This window comes from Cyrtonyx montezumae, unplaced genomic scaffold, assembly GCF_038088225.1.
Source record: "Cyrtonyx montezumae isolate F1298 unplaced genomic scaffold, pur_monq_1.0 scaffold_7, whole genome shotgun sequence".
Classification (NCBI taxonomy): domain Eukaryota; kingdom Metazoa; phylum Chordata; class Aves; order Galliformes; family Odontophoridae; genus Cyrtonyx; species Cyrtonyx montezumae.
This window is the reverse complement of record NW_027072078.1, coordinates 20,262,602-20,276,180: the sequence shown is the minus strand read 5'-3', so window position 1 is coordinate 20,276,180 and position 13,579 is coordinate 20,262,602. Positions and strand designations below refer to the sequence as shown.

Genomic DNA, 13,579 nt, shown 5'->3' with positions numbered 1-13,579 from the left:
TTGTGGCAGTAAGGAATAGTGGTAGCTTGGGAGTATTTGTATAATTCAAATGAAGTGCTATAAATTGAGGAAAACATAGGGGAAGAAATGTAAATTCTTTTCATGTTATTCCCCTATGAAAGGCAAATTTGTACAGCAGATACTTGAAAATTCTGTGTAATGTAGCTCAGATGGATGCATAAGGACTTCTAATGCACAGAAAACTCAATAAAATATTGTAGAAATTATAAAGATTCGGTTGCAAAACAAAATAACTGAAAGGATCAGATGTCATTTCATAAACACTTTGATTTAACTAATTACTGCTTGTTACTTATCATTCTGCAATGCAAGAACACAAGAGTTTTTGACTATGAACATGATTCCTTGGGGAACATCATGAAATGTCTTGTTGTTCCTTCTTATTGGGATAAGATATTCTGTTGGGATAAGATTTCATTCTATTCAGTTGGTTTTACCTGTCTTTCAAGCTAGTTAATATTCATTAATCTTAAACACTGAGGATTTTTTTCCACTTCTTACTGAAATGTTTTGAGATAATCATTTACTGATGCCTGTACATAAGTTAGTGCAACACAACTTATCACACAAGTCATTTAACATTTTAAAGTGAATGCGCTGCATATATATTATTGCATTTGACTTGAATTTTGAATGAAAGGGAATGTGCTTGGCTCTTAAAGGAGAAGTTGTATAAAGCCTGAAGTTGCTGTACTGTAGGCCAGTGAGGAGATAGGCTGTGCAGTGTAGGACCTCTTATAGTTTCCAAATGTACATGAGAGAAGAAGGAATTTAAGAACAACTCCATTGCGGTGTTTCTTTTTTGTTTTGTTTGTTCAGTTTCTGGATGTTGGCAGTTTAGACATTTCCTGATCCACAGATTGTTTTGAGCCCAGCAGATCAGTGTTTGATGCAACTTATTCCTTGAACTGGTCTCAGTGCTTTTGAAACAAAATTGTACTTTGCTCTGGGAAGTATGCTATATCAAGCAGTCCCATAATTTATATATAGTCATGAAAGAGCACTTCTTGCAATAGGCTTACAGCAAGCAAGTTTCTTTTTCTACAGCATCATCAAGAGATATATATCTAATGCAAGTATAACTAAGCTATAGTAAAATTTCTGTGCATCTCTGACATGCACTGTTAGGTCCTTTTAATTTCTAATATCCCAGCTTTTGGGAGTGGCATGAGCTACTCCCATTCTCAGAGATTAGCACAGTGACTTACATGCAATTATGTCTGTAAGACATCATTCGCTGTTTTATCACTTGGCCACTCACTACTGTTGGATGTCTGAAAATCCCAAATCATATTTTAATTAATTTTATTACACTAGCCAACTCTCACCTTGCTATTCTCACTTTCTTTTTCCAAAGAATTGAAGATGCATTTAAAGACCCTATGATACTCTACTGATTATATCTTGAGAAATCTGGTCATTTGTTTTGAACTTTCTTTCGCTATGTTAAAATGTGATTCCGGGTCACAATATTTCTTCTATTTGCTTCACAGTTTCAGTGAGGGATCTTCTGAGAAAAAAACTAATTACAAATATTTAGTATTGAATCTATTACTCTAATGAATATACTAACAACAGTAAGGTAGATATTGTTCACTGACAGCACTTAAGATGCCAGTTGTCAGTCCACACGTTGATATTTGGTGGAGTGGACTTGGGAGCATGTGTATATCTTCTGACTTATGAAGTATACTTGAACAAATGTTAACAGTTGAAATACTGAAGTATATTAATCATTTCATTATTTTGAATGTTCATATGAGTTGGGAAGTATCTTATAAATCAATTTTGGAAGATTATTGGATGAAAGTTTAAACAAATACTGTAACTTTTTTAAGATTAGTGAATTGATTTAAAATACCATTAATAAGATTTTATGGCTTTAACTACTGTTAAAGGTTGCTTTTGATGGCGCTCTTTTAGTTACGTTCATGGTGGTGCAGATGGTCTTTTCTGCTTCACCAAGTTAATATGACCATGTTATACTGCATTACTGATTCAGCTGTCTAACTGCAGTTGAGCTGGAAAGAATATGCTGTGAGAATGTTGCTTCTTGCTGAGATTCTTGGGCATGAAATTAAGAACTTAAACGAGTGACTTTTTCCTATTCTTCTATTAACTATAATAGATCTCAAAATTAAAATCCCACTTTCCTTTTTAACTTGAGTATCCTTTGGGGGGATAGTGTTCAGGTTAGGGATAATGAGCTATATGTATTGAACATTGAGTGCTCTCCTGCAGTACTATGGCTAAAACCATCAGAAAGCCCATTCAGAATTAATCCAATTTACATCACGCTACACTGCTTAGCTCAGTAGTAACACAAGTTGGCATGAAACAAAATTCATCGCCCCAGGCCTAATGTCCCAATACAGACCAGAGTGCTCAGTGGAGGCATCTTGGCATAATGTTTATGAAGTAAAGTCTTTTGTTCGAAGTGGACAACGCCAGCACTGTGTATATATGATATTTGGGTAGATTTGTTTTGGTTTGTAATATGGAAAGATTTTTGAGATGTAATGAGATCTGTATATTCATAAGAGATGGTGTTACATGAAAATCTAACCTTTTATTGAAAGTGAAAACTAGATTGTCAAGTTCTTAATGCATAGTCGGATTTGTATATCTATGGCTTGTTAAAATCAGTTAAGCCTGCAATTGTGACTCAGACTTACATTCCACCTTCTTTCAAATCTTGTTTCACTAAATAAGTAATTTGCAACTGATGTAATAAGTTGATTGTATTTATTCTCCATGCTAGGTCAGCTAACCCTTTCTAAAGTGAACTCAGCCTGGAAAAACACTTCCAATATGTGGGGACATTTCTGAACTGTTGTCAGGCATAGTTATCTACAGAGTCCCAGGTTTAAATAGATTTTTCTTGTCTTTTGAAAGACTTTGTTCTGTCCTGTATTTTGGGAGAACAAAAGACAGAAGATACTTTAAGTTCTATGAATTCTAAACATAAGTATCTGCAGTATCTTTAAGGAAAATTTTTTCGTAGTTGGGGTCTGTCATGGCTTGATTTCTCTGCCAGGAATGTAAAGTTCTTAGAGAAACAAGGAACTTCACTGCCCTAGGTAGAACATACAACAAAAATCTATAGCCTCAAGCCTTAAGAATGGCACTGAATGAAAATATATGAACTATCTGGAAATATCTGATTCCACGTTAGAAAGATAAGGTGAGCTTAATGTATTAATCTAGTACTTATGTGTTCTCTCCTATTAAGAGTTAGCTGGCTTTCTACATCCAGCATATTTTTGGGAAGCTGCTATTGTATTGTTCTAAAGATGAAAATTAAGCTTTTGTCTTTATAAAATTACTTTGTTTTTAAAATTTTCACTATTTTCATTGAAGAAATAAAGAGAAGTGAAGGTTTCAAGTTGAGAAAAAATAACGTTTTGATTAATAATACTTTTCATTTTTTTTCCTAGTTCCCTCCCCCCCCCCCCCCAAACTAACGATCTTGCTTTACTCATAAATGGTAAATTGGAAATTTTTAAAGATTTAGTCTCCCCTTGGAGAAATTTATGGCACAAAAAAGAAAGAAAGGAAACTTGGTCTAAAAAACCTTTATTACAAGCTTCAGTCACAGGCTGCAAATTCCCTGCCCCATAACAGAGTTAGTTTCCCAAAACAAAGCAGAAGAGTTCAGTGCACAAAAACTTTGCATAAGATAAATAAAGTGAGGTGTATATGCTCTCAGAACTGTTTCCTGGTATGCTTTGGTTTGTCTTAGGCTTAGGTCCCAAGCTGAACTCCGAGCTGCCTGTGTTCAAGAACAAAATGTGAACTATGGTACAGTTTAGGGGACAATCAATTCTGAGGTTGCTTTATCACAGTATGACTGCTCTGGCTGTAGGGTAGAACAAATATTACTTTACTTTTCCAGTACATAAGGCTAAGGAGTTCTACATGCATATTTGCAAAGATCAGTCTAATTTAAACAGAGATTTCCTTGAGAAGAGTGGGTAGGATGAGTTAGCTATGACAGACTCCTCCAGAGTAGGGGTAAATTCTACAATACTTTTGTTCAGAATCTACTCAAAACAAAGAATGAAATCCCTTTCACAAAGGGAGCACTAGTCAGCTCTTTCTTGAAAGATTTTTTTGATAGCTGAATGACTAGTATCAAGGAATTTTCAGGTTACAGGTTGACAGCAATAGAGACATGGCAGTTATTGAATTTCAGCTGAAAGATTTGGAAATATAATCAGATAATTAGGCAACAGGCTAAAGGAACCAACTGCTTTTGAGAAACTGAGTTCCTAAGCATTGGCAGTCTAAAATAACAGCAAGTACTTCAATGTACACTATGAAAACACTGAGGCATGTGATGCTGCCTTCAGTCTGGGATCAGCTAGCCTAAGGACAGAAAATTACTGCAAAAACCCATTACCGTTTTTTTCTTTTTTTTTTTTTCAGTTCCTTTTCACCCAGATGTAGAGAAGCATACATAAGTGGATCATTTTTTACTCTGCTCATTAAATAATCTTCATGCTCTGGGTCTCTTTTTTCTTCAGGAAAAGGAAGACATATCTAATTAATAACTTTAGAAACTTAAATTTATGAGTCTCAGCTACTTCAGACACTTTTTTTTTTAATCCTCTGGGTATGGTTGTTTTGAATTTTGTCATTTCAATTATTCTTTTAGTTTTCTCTAAAATTTAAGCTTGCATTTCAACTCTATCAGTATCATCAGTCATTTTTATGCTCCTTTGTGAGTGAAAGTTATTTTATTCTTTGATGGTGATAGCTCATTTGCTTGCTTCAGGCTGTATTTCTCCTAAAAAGCAGTGTTTAGAATAACTAGGAGAATAATATGACACAAGATCTTCCTGTTTACAAATATACCTAAGAGGTATCCTAACAAAACATAACTTTTTAAGTTATAAGATCTGAAAGGAATAAAATTTCTGGCTATGTATAGGGCTGTGCTGCTCTTGTGTCACTAGTGAATCTAGGTGTTCCCAGCATCTCTCTGAAAAGAAAGAATGGTGATATCTTTGAATGTGAACTCACTAGTATCTTAACTGTCTCTTCTTATTCACATTTTTTGATACAGATAAAATTGTCACCTTTTATTCATTATGGTGAGTTTATAATTGCTTGATTTTTGTGAAAATGGATATGAAAATACAGTTCTGATCCTCAGATTTTACTTCTTGTGGCTTTGTTGTAAAATTGAAAAAGAAAGCATAAATAATTGCAATGAAACAAAATAACAAGTATCACTATATACGTTATATGCAAATAATTATTTAGCTTGCATAACATTACACTATCTTGCAGTGACTATGGTAGTTTTGGTTGCTAGGAGAAATAATTCATTTCATGCATTAAATCAAGTTCTTAAACTCTCAGTCCTTCATCATCAGTTACCAGACTTCTCTATGATGTTTAATGTTGTTTTTGTCTGAAACAGGAAGCCTGAAGAACTCTTTGTTTTAATAGCAAATTTATATATCACTATTAAATGCCACAATGTTTTTTTATGCATTTAAATTTTTATGTTCTTCATATAAGAACTTTTAGCAATAATAACCTGAGAAGAATCACTGCATTTGAATTTTATATCTCATATAATTATACTAAATGTAATAGTTCAGTTGTTATATCCATGGTTTTGCAGAAACAAGTATTCAGAACGTGGGGGCAAGAGCCATTTTTTGACTTGCACTCTTCTAGAATTATGTAAAATGTAATGAGATATTGAAACAGTACAAACAGAACATAGCAATAAAAGGGCTTTAGTAGACAGAATTTTAGAAGATAGGTTTACCTGAAGAAGAGCCACTGGAAAGGTTGTTACCATCTGAAATACAATTAAACTAGATTTACAAAAAGCTTTAGCTTAAAAAGTTTCAGAATATAAACAGCCTATTAAGAGAGTTGAATATCAAATTTCACGCAATTTTACAAGCAAACTCAAGTAGACTGAATTCACATTCAATATAATCTGCAGAAGAATTGTTATAGAAGTACATTGTCTTTTTATTTGGGAAATTTAAGAACTATTCCTTTAAGAAGTACTTCTTAAATTACTCAGTTATGTAACATAGATCAATATGTATCCAATTACCAAGTTTAAGGGTTTGCTAATACTGGCAACTGAAGTGAATGTATCTAGAGTGGAACAGGACATCTAATTTCTTAGTGAGCATTGCTTTGCTACAGAATGCCAATATTTGTTTGGAAGGAAGTTGCTAAACAGTTGAATATCTTGCAGTCACTTCAGGAAGAATAGGCTTTTTTCACTGACTCTTGTTCAGAGTATGACCTCGGAGAAGTTTCATGTCCCTTGTAGGGCTCAGACCTTTCACCTCTCCATAGGAAGAACTACTCTGACTACGTCTCTTGTTTCTGCCAATTGCTTTTGGGTCTTTGAAATACCCAGCTTGCCTATGTACTGTGCTTCTTAAAATAGTCCAGCACCCACGACAGGACTCTCCACATGAGAACTAAAGCACTATGGAGGTGAAGTTCATTGTTTTTAACTGTACTTTGTTTGCTTAACTTCCAGTAAAATCTCCATGTTGAGTCATATAAATGTCCATCTGAGAGCCTGTCAAATGCATTTAAGATTTTCTATTATAGTCATCTTAGTCTGAGATACTCTGATATGTTTTAATTTCTCTCAAGATTAATGCCTAATTAAATTTAACTAAGTGCACAAATGTGTTCTTTGTGTATTATTCATAATGAGATCTAGCAGAAATGTCTTGATTTTTTTCTTAGAGTGATGTGAAACTGACTGTCTTTATACATTCTTAAGAGTATGCATTATGACCTGAGATGACTTTACAAAAATTATTATTCTGGCCTTCCATTTTTTATTTTTTTTTTTCACAATACCGACCTCTTTTAAATGTCCTGAAAAGAAATAATAGATATGTTTAAAAAAAAAAATAAAAAATTGTAGTATAGGACTGGAGGAGACCACCTAAGTCTAATTCAATCCAAGAATCCTGTTCATGCTCACTTCTCATACTTACTACTTATCTATTTAAATAGCAAAAAAAGTTTACAGGTTCTCCACACAGCCTGCTTATTGTCAGACTGTGTTGCTCTTTCTGTCATGCTGTCTACACAAGTCATCTCCACTGGAAGACTGTGTCATTCCCTCTCTTTGGTTTGTGATCTCTTTAAGCAGATATTGCTTTCTATTTTTGAATATTTATAAAAGATACAGCACAATAAGGCTGTGCTCCTAGCTGGGAGAGGCTATAGTGCAAACAGTTAATTATGGCAGCTAGAATCTAGGAAGGCTTCCTTTCTAGTCTGAGTACCTGAAATAACCACCGTAAATAAATTTAGCCACCACACTAGTATTTCTCTGCCTGCAAAAGACAATTAAAACAGTCCATTTATCTTAAAATGTGATTTATTGATTGGGTGTTTGTGAAGTACTCTGAGGAGAAAGTACCAAAAGTCCTTCTGTCCTTTACTGCCAATGGTTGTCTGGCTGTAGTCCTTTGCAAAGAGTTCCATACTGTCTCAGTGCACTGAACATTGACTGTAACTTACATTGGAGACAAGTAACATGTGTCATTGGGGTTGCCAGAATGATGCTACAGGTTTTCTAGTTAGAAACTTCTGTTCTTCCAGTCACAATTTTTCTTGATTAGCTCTTACTTAGGATGAATTTGCTTGTGGTGTTGTGGCTAAAAACAAGACCCTGTACAAACTTCTCAGCATATTTTGGGCAAGGTCAGGAGGTCAGTATTCTTTTACCTGTTATGTTTGATGTGGCAAGTGCCTAGCATCAAAGAGTAAACAATGTTTCATGACAACGTTATTGTCCAAAAGTGTTTAGCAAAAAAATATATGCTTGCCTCTTACTATGCTGCTATGCTTACTCATACAGCAAGGTACTCTGCATGAACAGATGAAAAAGTCTGTCTTTTGAGTTCATTCTTTGACTTAAAATACATTATTTGAATTTCAGTTGTGATTGTTTTAACTCCAGTGAATTGTTAGGATCAGTACAGAGCCAAATTAGAGCTCTAAACTGTGAGGATCTTGTTTGTAAAGTTTTACTAATTAGTACTAACGATGTTTCTTCGTTTCAACCTTGTAGAAAAAGTAGCCCTTTATTGGATATGTAGCAATCCCCAAATAACAGTCTTTGACCAAATGTGATTATGTGTTTAATCAAATAACTTTCTGGGCATTCTCCCAGGTAATAAACATGTATAGGGGAACCAATATTAATTTATAGTTTAGTTCTTCAAGTGAGTCCAAATGTTTGGAAGTTAAATGAATAGAACTTGTGATAATGTTATCTCATCTGACTAGCTATTTTAGTCTGTGTATTACTGGGAGTTTTGCTTTATTATGGACTGGAGTAAAAATGTTAAAAGTACTTACAGGTCACTAAAACCTCAATACAGTTTGTTCTAGGTGGGGCAGAAAATAAAAACAATTTGGACCTGGAGTCCTTAGACATTTTTTCATATTGTGCATGTTATTACTTTGTAATTCCACAAAGAGTCTATTCTGAATAGAAAAATTGTGACTACATTCTTCATATAGAAGTCTTCAGAGCTGTGACTTTCTGTGAGTGGGAAGATTTTAATCTGTCATGATTGATTTTGATCTTTGGCAGTTATTAGACTAGCATTACAGGCATACAATATTTCACAGCAGTGGAGAACAGAATCAAATGCTGGGAGTAACGGTTAATTTATGCCACTGATTACTAAAATTTAATTTAAACATTCATCTAATTCATGGAGTTTTTGAACATTACTCTCTGGAATGTTTGCCAGGTATGGGAATAAAATCAGACAGATTGGATGATTTAAAAGCAATATTTAAATGCAAAAATTATCTTAGTTTTAATACTTAATTGAAAAATAGTTTATTGAACGTAACTTACAGGAATTATTAACTGATTTTAGGATTATTTTGGTTAACAACTATTACTAGTAGACTTGTGGACTAGTAGAAAGGCTTTTTGCTGTATTAGGATAAAAACACATCTTTTGAGTTTTTTCATTGTAGAATATCTACAGAAAGGTTTCTTTTCTTTGAACAGTGAATCTAAAAGGAGCAAGTTCTCTTTCTAGAAGTGTTTTGCTAAATATCTTCATTATTTCAGCATGAGTTGAAGATTTTATATAACTTCTTCATGAATCAAGACATTTCCCAATTTATGATCAACGCTTCTGGGATTCAGTTTTTATGTTCATAGTGAATTTCAGGCAAATGTTAACTTATCAACTGTGGCAGAGAACAGCCTGTAATAACTAGTTGCTTTTGTACAAATAAATAATATTTTAGGATTTATGTAGCTCCAAAATTTTGGCCTTGCCACTTCAATATGCTAAATATTTATCATATTGTTTAAAAAGCAGTTGTTTATAACTTTAAACATTTCATATATATAGTGAAGTGGGATAAAGTTGTGTTTTTACTTTTGTTTACAGAATTTGATTTCTGGCATTATAAACATCTACATGACCAATGAAAAGGCAACATCAAAAAAAAAAAAATCAAACATGGTTATTAAAAACCATGAATGAGAATGAATAGAATTCTCATATCTGTAAATGAGACAGAAGTTAGAGGAATTGGATGGTGAATGGACATCTATAGCAGCAATCAGTTTTGGTCTCACTGTAACTGCATGTTGTACAAAAGCTTCCTTACTGGAAAAGGGCATTCCCAGTTATGCCTACATAAGAATTTTCCTCATTTTTCTGAATATACAGATTGGATAGATATGGCATGAAATTGTTTAGAAATTTAAATAGTAAGATGTAACAACCCCCCCCTCCCGTTTTTTTAGGAGATTTACACATGAACACAAGCCTTTTTCTGTTGAAAAACAGAATTGTGGTGAAGCTCAGAAATAGTGTAACAGTGCAACAGAAGAGTGAAAAGGCAGTTGGCTTTGATTTGGTAGTTCTTTATAGGTTTAGTGCATGCTAGCATTATGCAACATTTCGCTATTTCATTACACGACCATTAGTCAGACTACCACAGAGAAATGATGTTACATTCTTGCAAGAAAGAATAAAGGGAACAAAAGGATCTGCTGAAAGGATTTTTTACATGGTCTTTGTGAAGCCAATATCTTTACTTTTCACATTGCTGCCTATTCAGGCTGTTGCTGCATATGAGATAGGTGCTCTTGAGTACCAGACTAGAAATAATTTTATTTATACTCAAATGTGGTCATCAGACTCCTGGAAATTTAGTGTACTTTTTCCTAAATGATCTATTATTAGTGTAATCTGCCAGGCACAATGGTGAATCAGTACCTTGCTGTGTTAGCCATGAGGGTGCCACGAAAGAAAAGATTCAGGTCCCAGAGAACTCGCAAATAAGTATCTGTCATTATTCAACTGATGTGTCTTTTATTTTCTCCCTATCCAGGACTATGTGCAGCCTCTGAGCTCGATCTAGCAAATGCCAGTTGTGTTCCGTTTGGATTTAATTTGTTCACAGGACATTTTAACAGATTGCAGGCTGGCTTTTCTATGTACAAGCCTTTAGAAACAGACTGCACTGTGCATATTGCACGAAAAGCTTTTTTTATTTGAATGCATTTGCCTTCTTTCCTGGGGAGTTCTGTTGTAAATGGTCTCATTCCAAACTGCAGGCCGTGTCTGGCAGGATAGATGCTTTTAGAAAAAGGATTCCACTTACACCTGATAAATTTTACATCAACTCATAATAAATCAATTAGTGAAAGGATGATAGTATGGTAGAGTTACCTTATTTTTTGGGATTAGGAAAATAGCTGGGTTTTTGTTTGTTTGTTTGTTCGTTTGTTTCATTTTCACATTTTAGTACATCTCTCCTGTAGACATTTTCTTTCATGTTGTAAAGAAATTCTAATGAGAACTCTTTCTAAGAAGCTCTAGAAGGAAATCATTCATGATCTATGTTCTTCTAGCTAGTAGATGCTAATGCAATCTGAAATCTTTTGTCTTATATCATTAGCTGTTGCTGATCTTGGTTGTTTGTCAGAGATGCATTGCACTTATGTGGCTGGTTGTTCCCTTTCTATTTTTATTTTCCAAATTGGTTACTGAATTTTGAGAATTGTTTCTTGCTTTTCCCTCTCTGAACCAGTACCCTTTACTGTTCATTTTGTATGTAATCCAATGAAAACAAGTTGCCTACTTTACCTGACATTTCATGCTCTGAGTAAGATGAAAAATGAACTTCATTCTAGACTATGCTTTTTGCATTTTCTTTATGCTGAGAATGAGTGAATTAAAAACAAACAAAACAAACAAAAAAAACAAACCAAAACAAAACAAAAAACAAATTGACTACTTATTGCCTAAATGGAGTGTCTTTCCTGAATTTCAAGATTGTTCCTTGTTGCAGTTCAAATATGTTATTAGCCTGTACATGTCTTCAGTTTTGTGGAAACTTTGTACAAAAAGTTGTCCTCTATCTTGAAAATCCTGTCTACCAAGTGGAATTTTGGGCTGGGTAGCGTATTGTTTCACCATCCTGCCCTCATAACAGTCTGCTCTTCCAACGTGTGTCTAGGTGGAAGTAAGAGCAGCCAAGTGCCTGCTCCAGTCCATGACATTTTCTGGCATCTGGCTGAACCCACTAGCAGAAAATGGTTTAAGTCACCTTTTTTTCTCATCCTTTACAGTCCTTTACTAACTTTGCAGTTAGTGACAACACTTTAAAGTGTATACTGATGTATCACATGACAGAAAGCAGCTCTTTTTCAGGACATGAAGCTTTATTTTTCTTTACCAATCTATTTTGTACCTTCTACTTTGTTAGCACAAAGCAACTGAACAATTTTACTATGCTATAAAACCAGGAGGTGTAATTTTAAACCAGGAAGTAAAATATTCAAAGTGACATAATGTGGCATCCTGACGTAGAAATAAAACATGAGTGGGGATTTTCTTCATGTAATTATTTTTTATTATCATTTATTTTCTGATGGAATTTTATTATTTTTACCCTGATATTCCTTAACTGCCTTTTTACAGTAACTTTACTAGTAAACAAAATGTGGTTTCCTGAGATATTAAGAGATGTAGCAATTTAAAAAGAACAGAATGAGGAAAGGAAGTGTGAAAGAGCAAGATTTTGAGGATTTCTGAGAATTTTAAATTGTTATTGCAAGGAGTATTTATAGAAGTATGTGATGTTTATCAATATTTTTTTATCTGCTAGGTTCCATCAATAGTAATTTTTCTTAAATTTAAATCTATTGTCCTTGTAGAGTTATACAGCTGTAACTGGACTGACTTTCCCATTTGGACTGATGGAGTCAGCTTTTTCTCCAGACTAAATGAAAATAGTGCTTTGTAGGCAATCCTCATTAATTATAGAAGTAAACTGCAAGCTTTTAAAAATTTGAGCATTTCTGCAAGATTTTGGGGCCAGTTTCTGTAATTTTTGGTGTCATGGAGCTTTGAGTGAAACCTTACTTGTTTCATGCAGGAGACATTGTAGAAAGACTAGATTGTTAAGAATGGGAAGAACCTGGTGTAAGTGTTCTGCAGTGCTAAAGGCTTGCTTCTCACGATCTACTCAATGTAACTGAAATTATAACAGCACATCATCATTTAAGGTAGCACATACTGCTTACTCTGGGGAAAATTCTCCCCTCAGTTCTTGCAGATTATATCTGGCTTTGCTTTCTAACTACAGAAAGCTGAAGTGTTGATTTGGAAACTAAGTTTCCAGGTCCCTTTATCATACTAACATAAAAGATTATTAGAGTGTGAAAAGGCATTTCCAGCTGTTGCTGAGCCAACCAAACTCTGGGGAGAGTGTTAACATTCTATGTTATAGTGTACTTCACTAAAAGCTTGTACAAATGAGGATGTATATGTGTTTTGGGGTTCTTAGAGTGAAAGCAGAGCATGTGTGTGGAGCTGCAAAGGAGAATAGCACAGTGAATAAAAGTCAGCAAAAGAGCACTGATTTTGCATATATTTCTGCAGTGGTGCAGAAAGCTACACTGTTTAGTATCAAAGAAGTGGACTTTTGTGGACTTTTCTAACTTTGACAATTCTTTCATTCAAGAATGAATGAAAACAAAAGGTTATCCAAGGAAACTCACTTCCTTTAATCCAATACTTCAGTTTGACAAAATAAAGTTGTTTTATTCTGCTTTAACTTTTGTTAGCATTTGCTAATCAAAGATAATAAAATCTTCCAACTATTTTTTTTCTTTAGGAAAGAAAATATTCAGTTTAGTGTAGGCTAAAGTTAATTTTTTTCTACATTATAATGTATTTTTTGTACTTTTTAGTGCAATTTCCTACTATTTTAATTCTATTTAAATTAATCAAGCAATACAATTGGACTGTTTCTCTGTTATTAGTATTGCTCAGGTTAGTTACTCTCTCAGCTAAGAGTAGAGGTAAGCAGAGAACTTTCAATGAGTTACTTACGATTTACAAGTTTGGATGGCAATATTGGGTTGCACTTCTCAGGAGATGCAACATTCTCTTCATCTGATACATACTCAAAATTAATGATAAACATCATTGCCACTCCTTCTTGATTTTTCACTGGAATTATGTGGGTGTTGCAGATGAAGGTAGACCCTGCA

General features: G+C 34.0%; 1 protein-coding gene across 1 annotated transcript in view; it reads right to left on the bottom strand.

Moving 5' to 3' along the window:
- Positions 1-13,579, bottom strand: part of KCNH7 (potassium voltage-gated channel subfamily H member 7) — a 195,637-nt gene that overhangs the window by 70,765 nt on the left and 111,293 nt on the right. Inside the window, exon 3 of the mRNA XM_065751023.1 lies at positions 13,419-13,574. Within this exon, the coding sequence (XP_065607095.1) occupies positions 13,419-13,574 (156 nt within the window). The remainder of the gene's footprint in view (positions 1-13,418; positions 13,575-13,579) is intronic.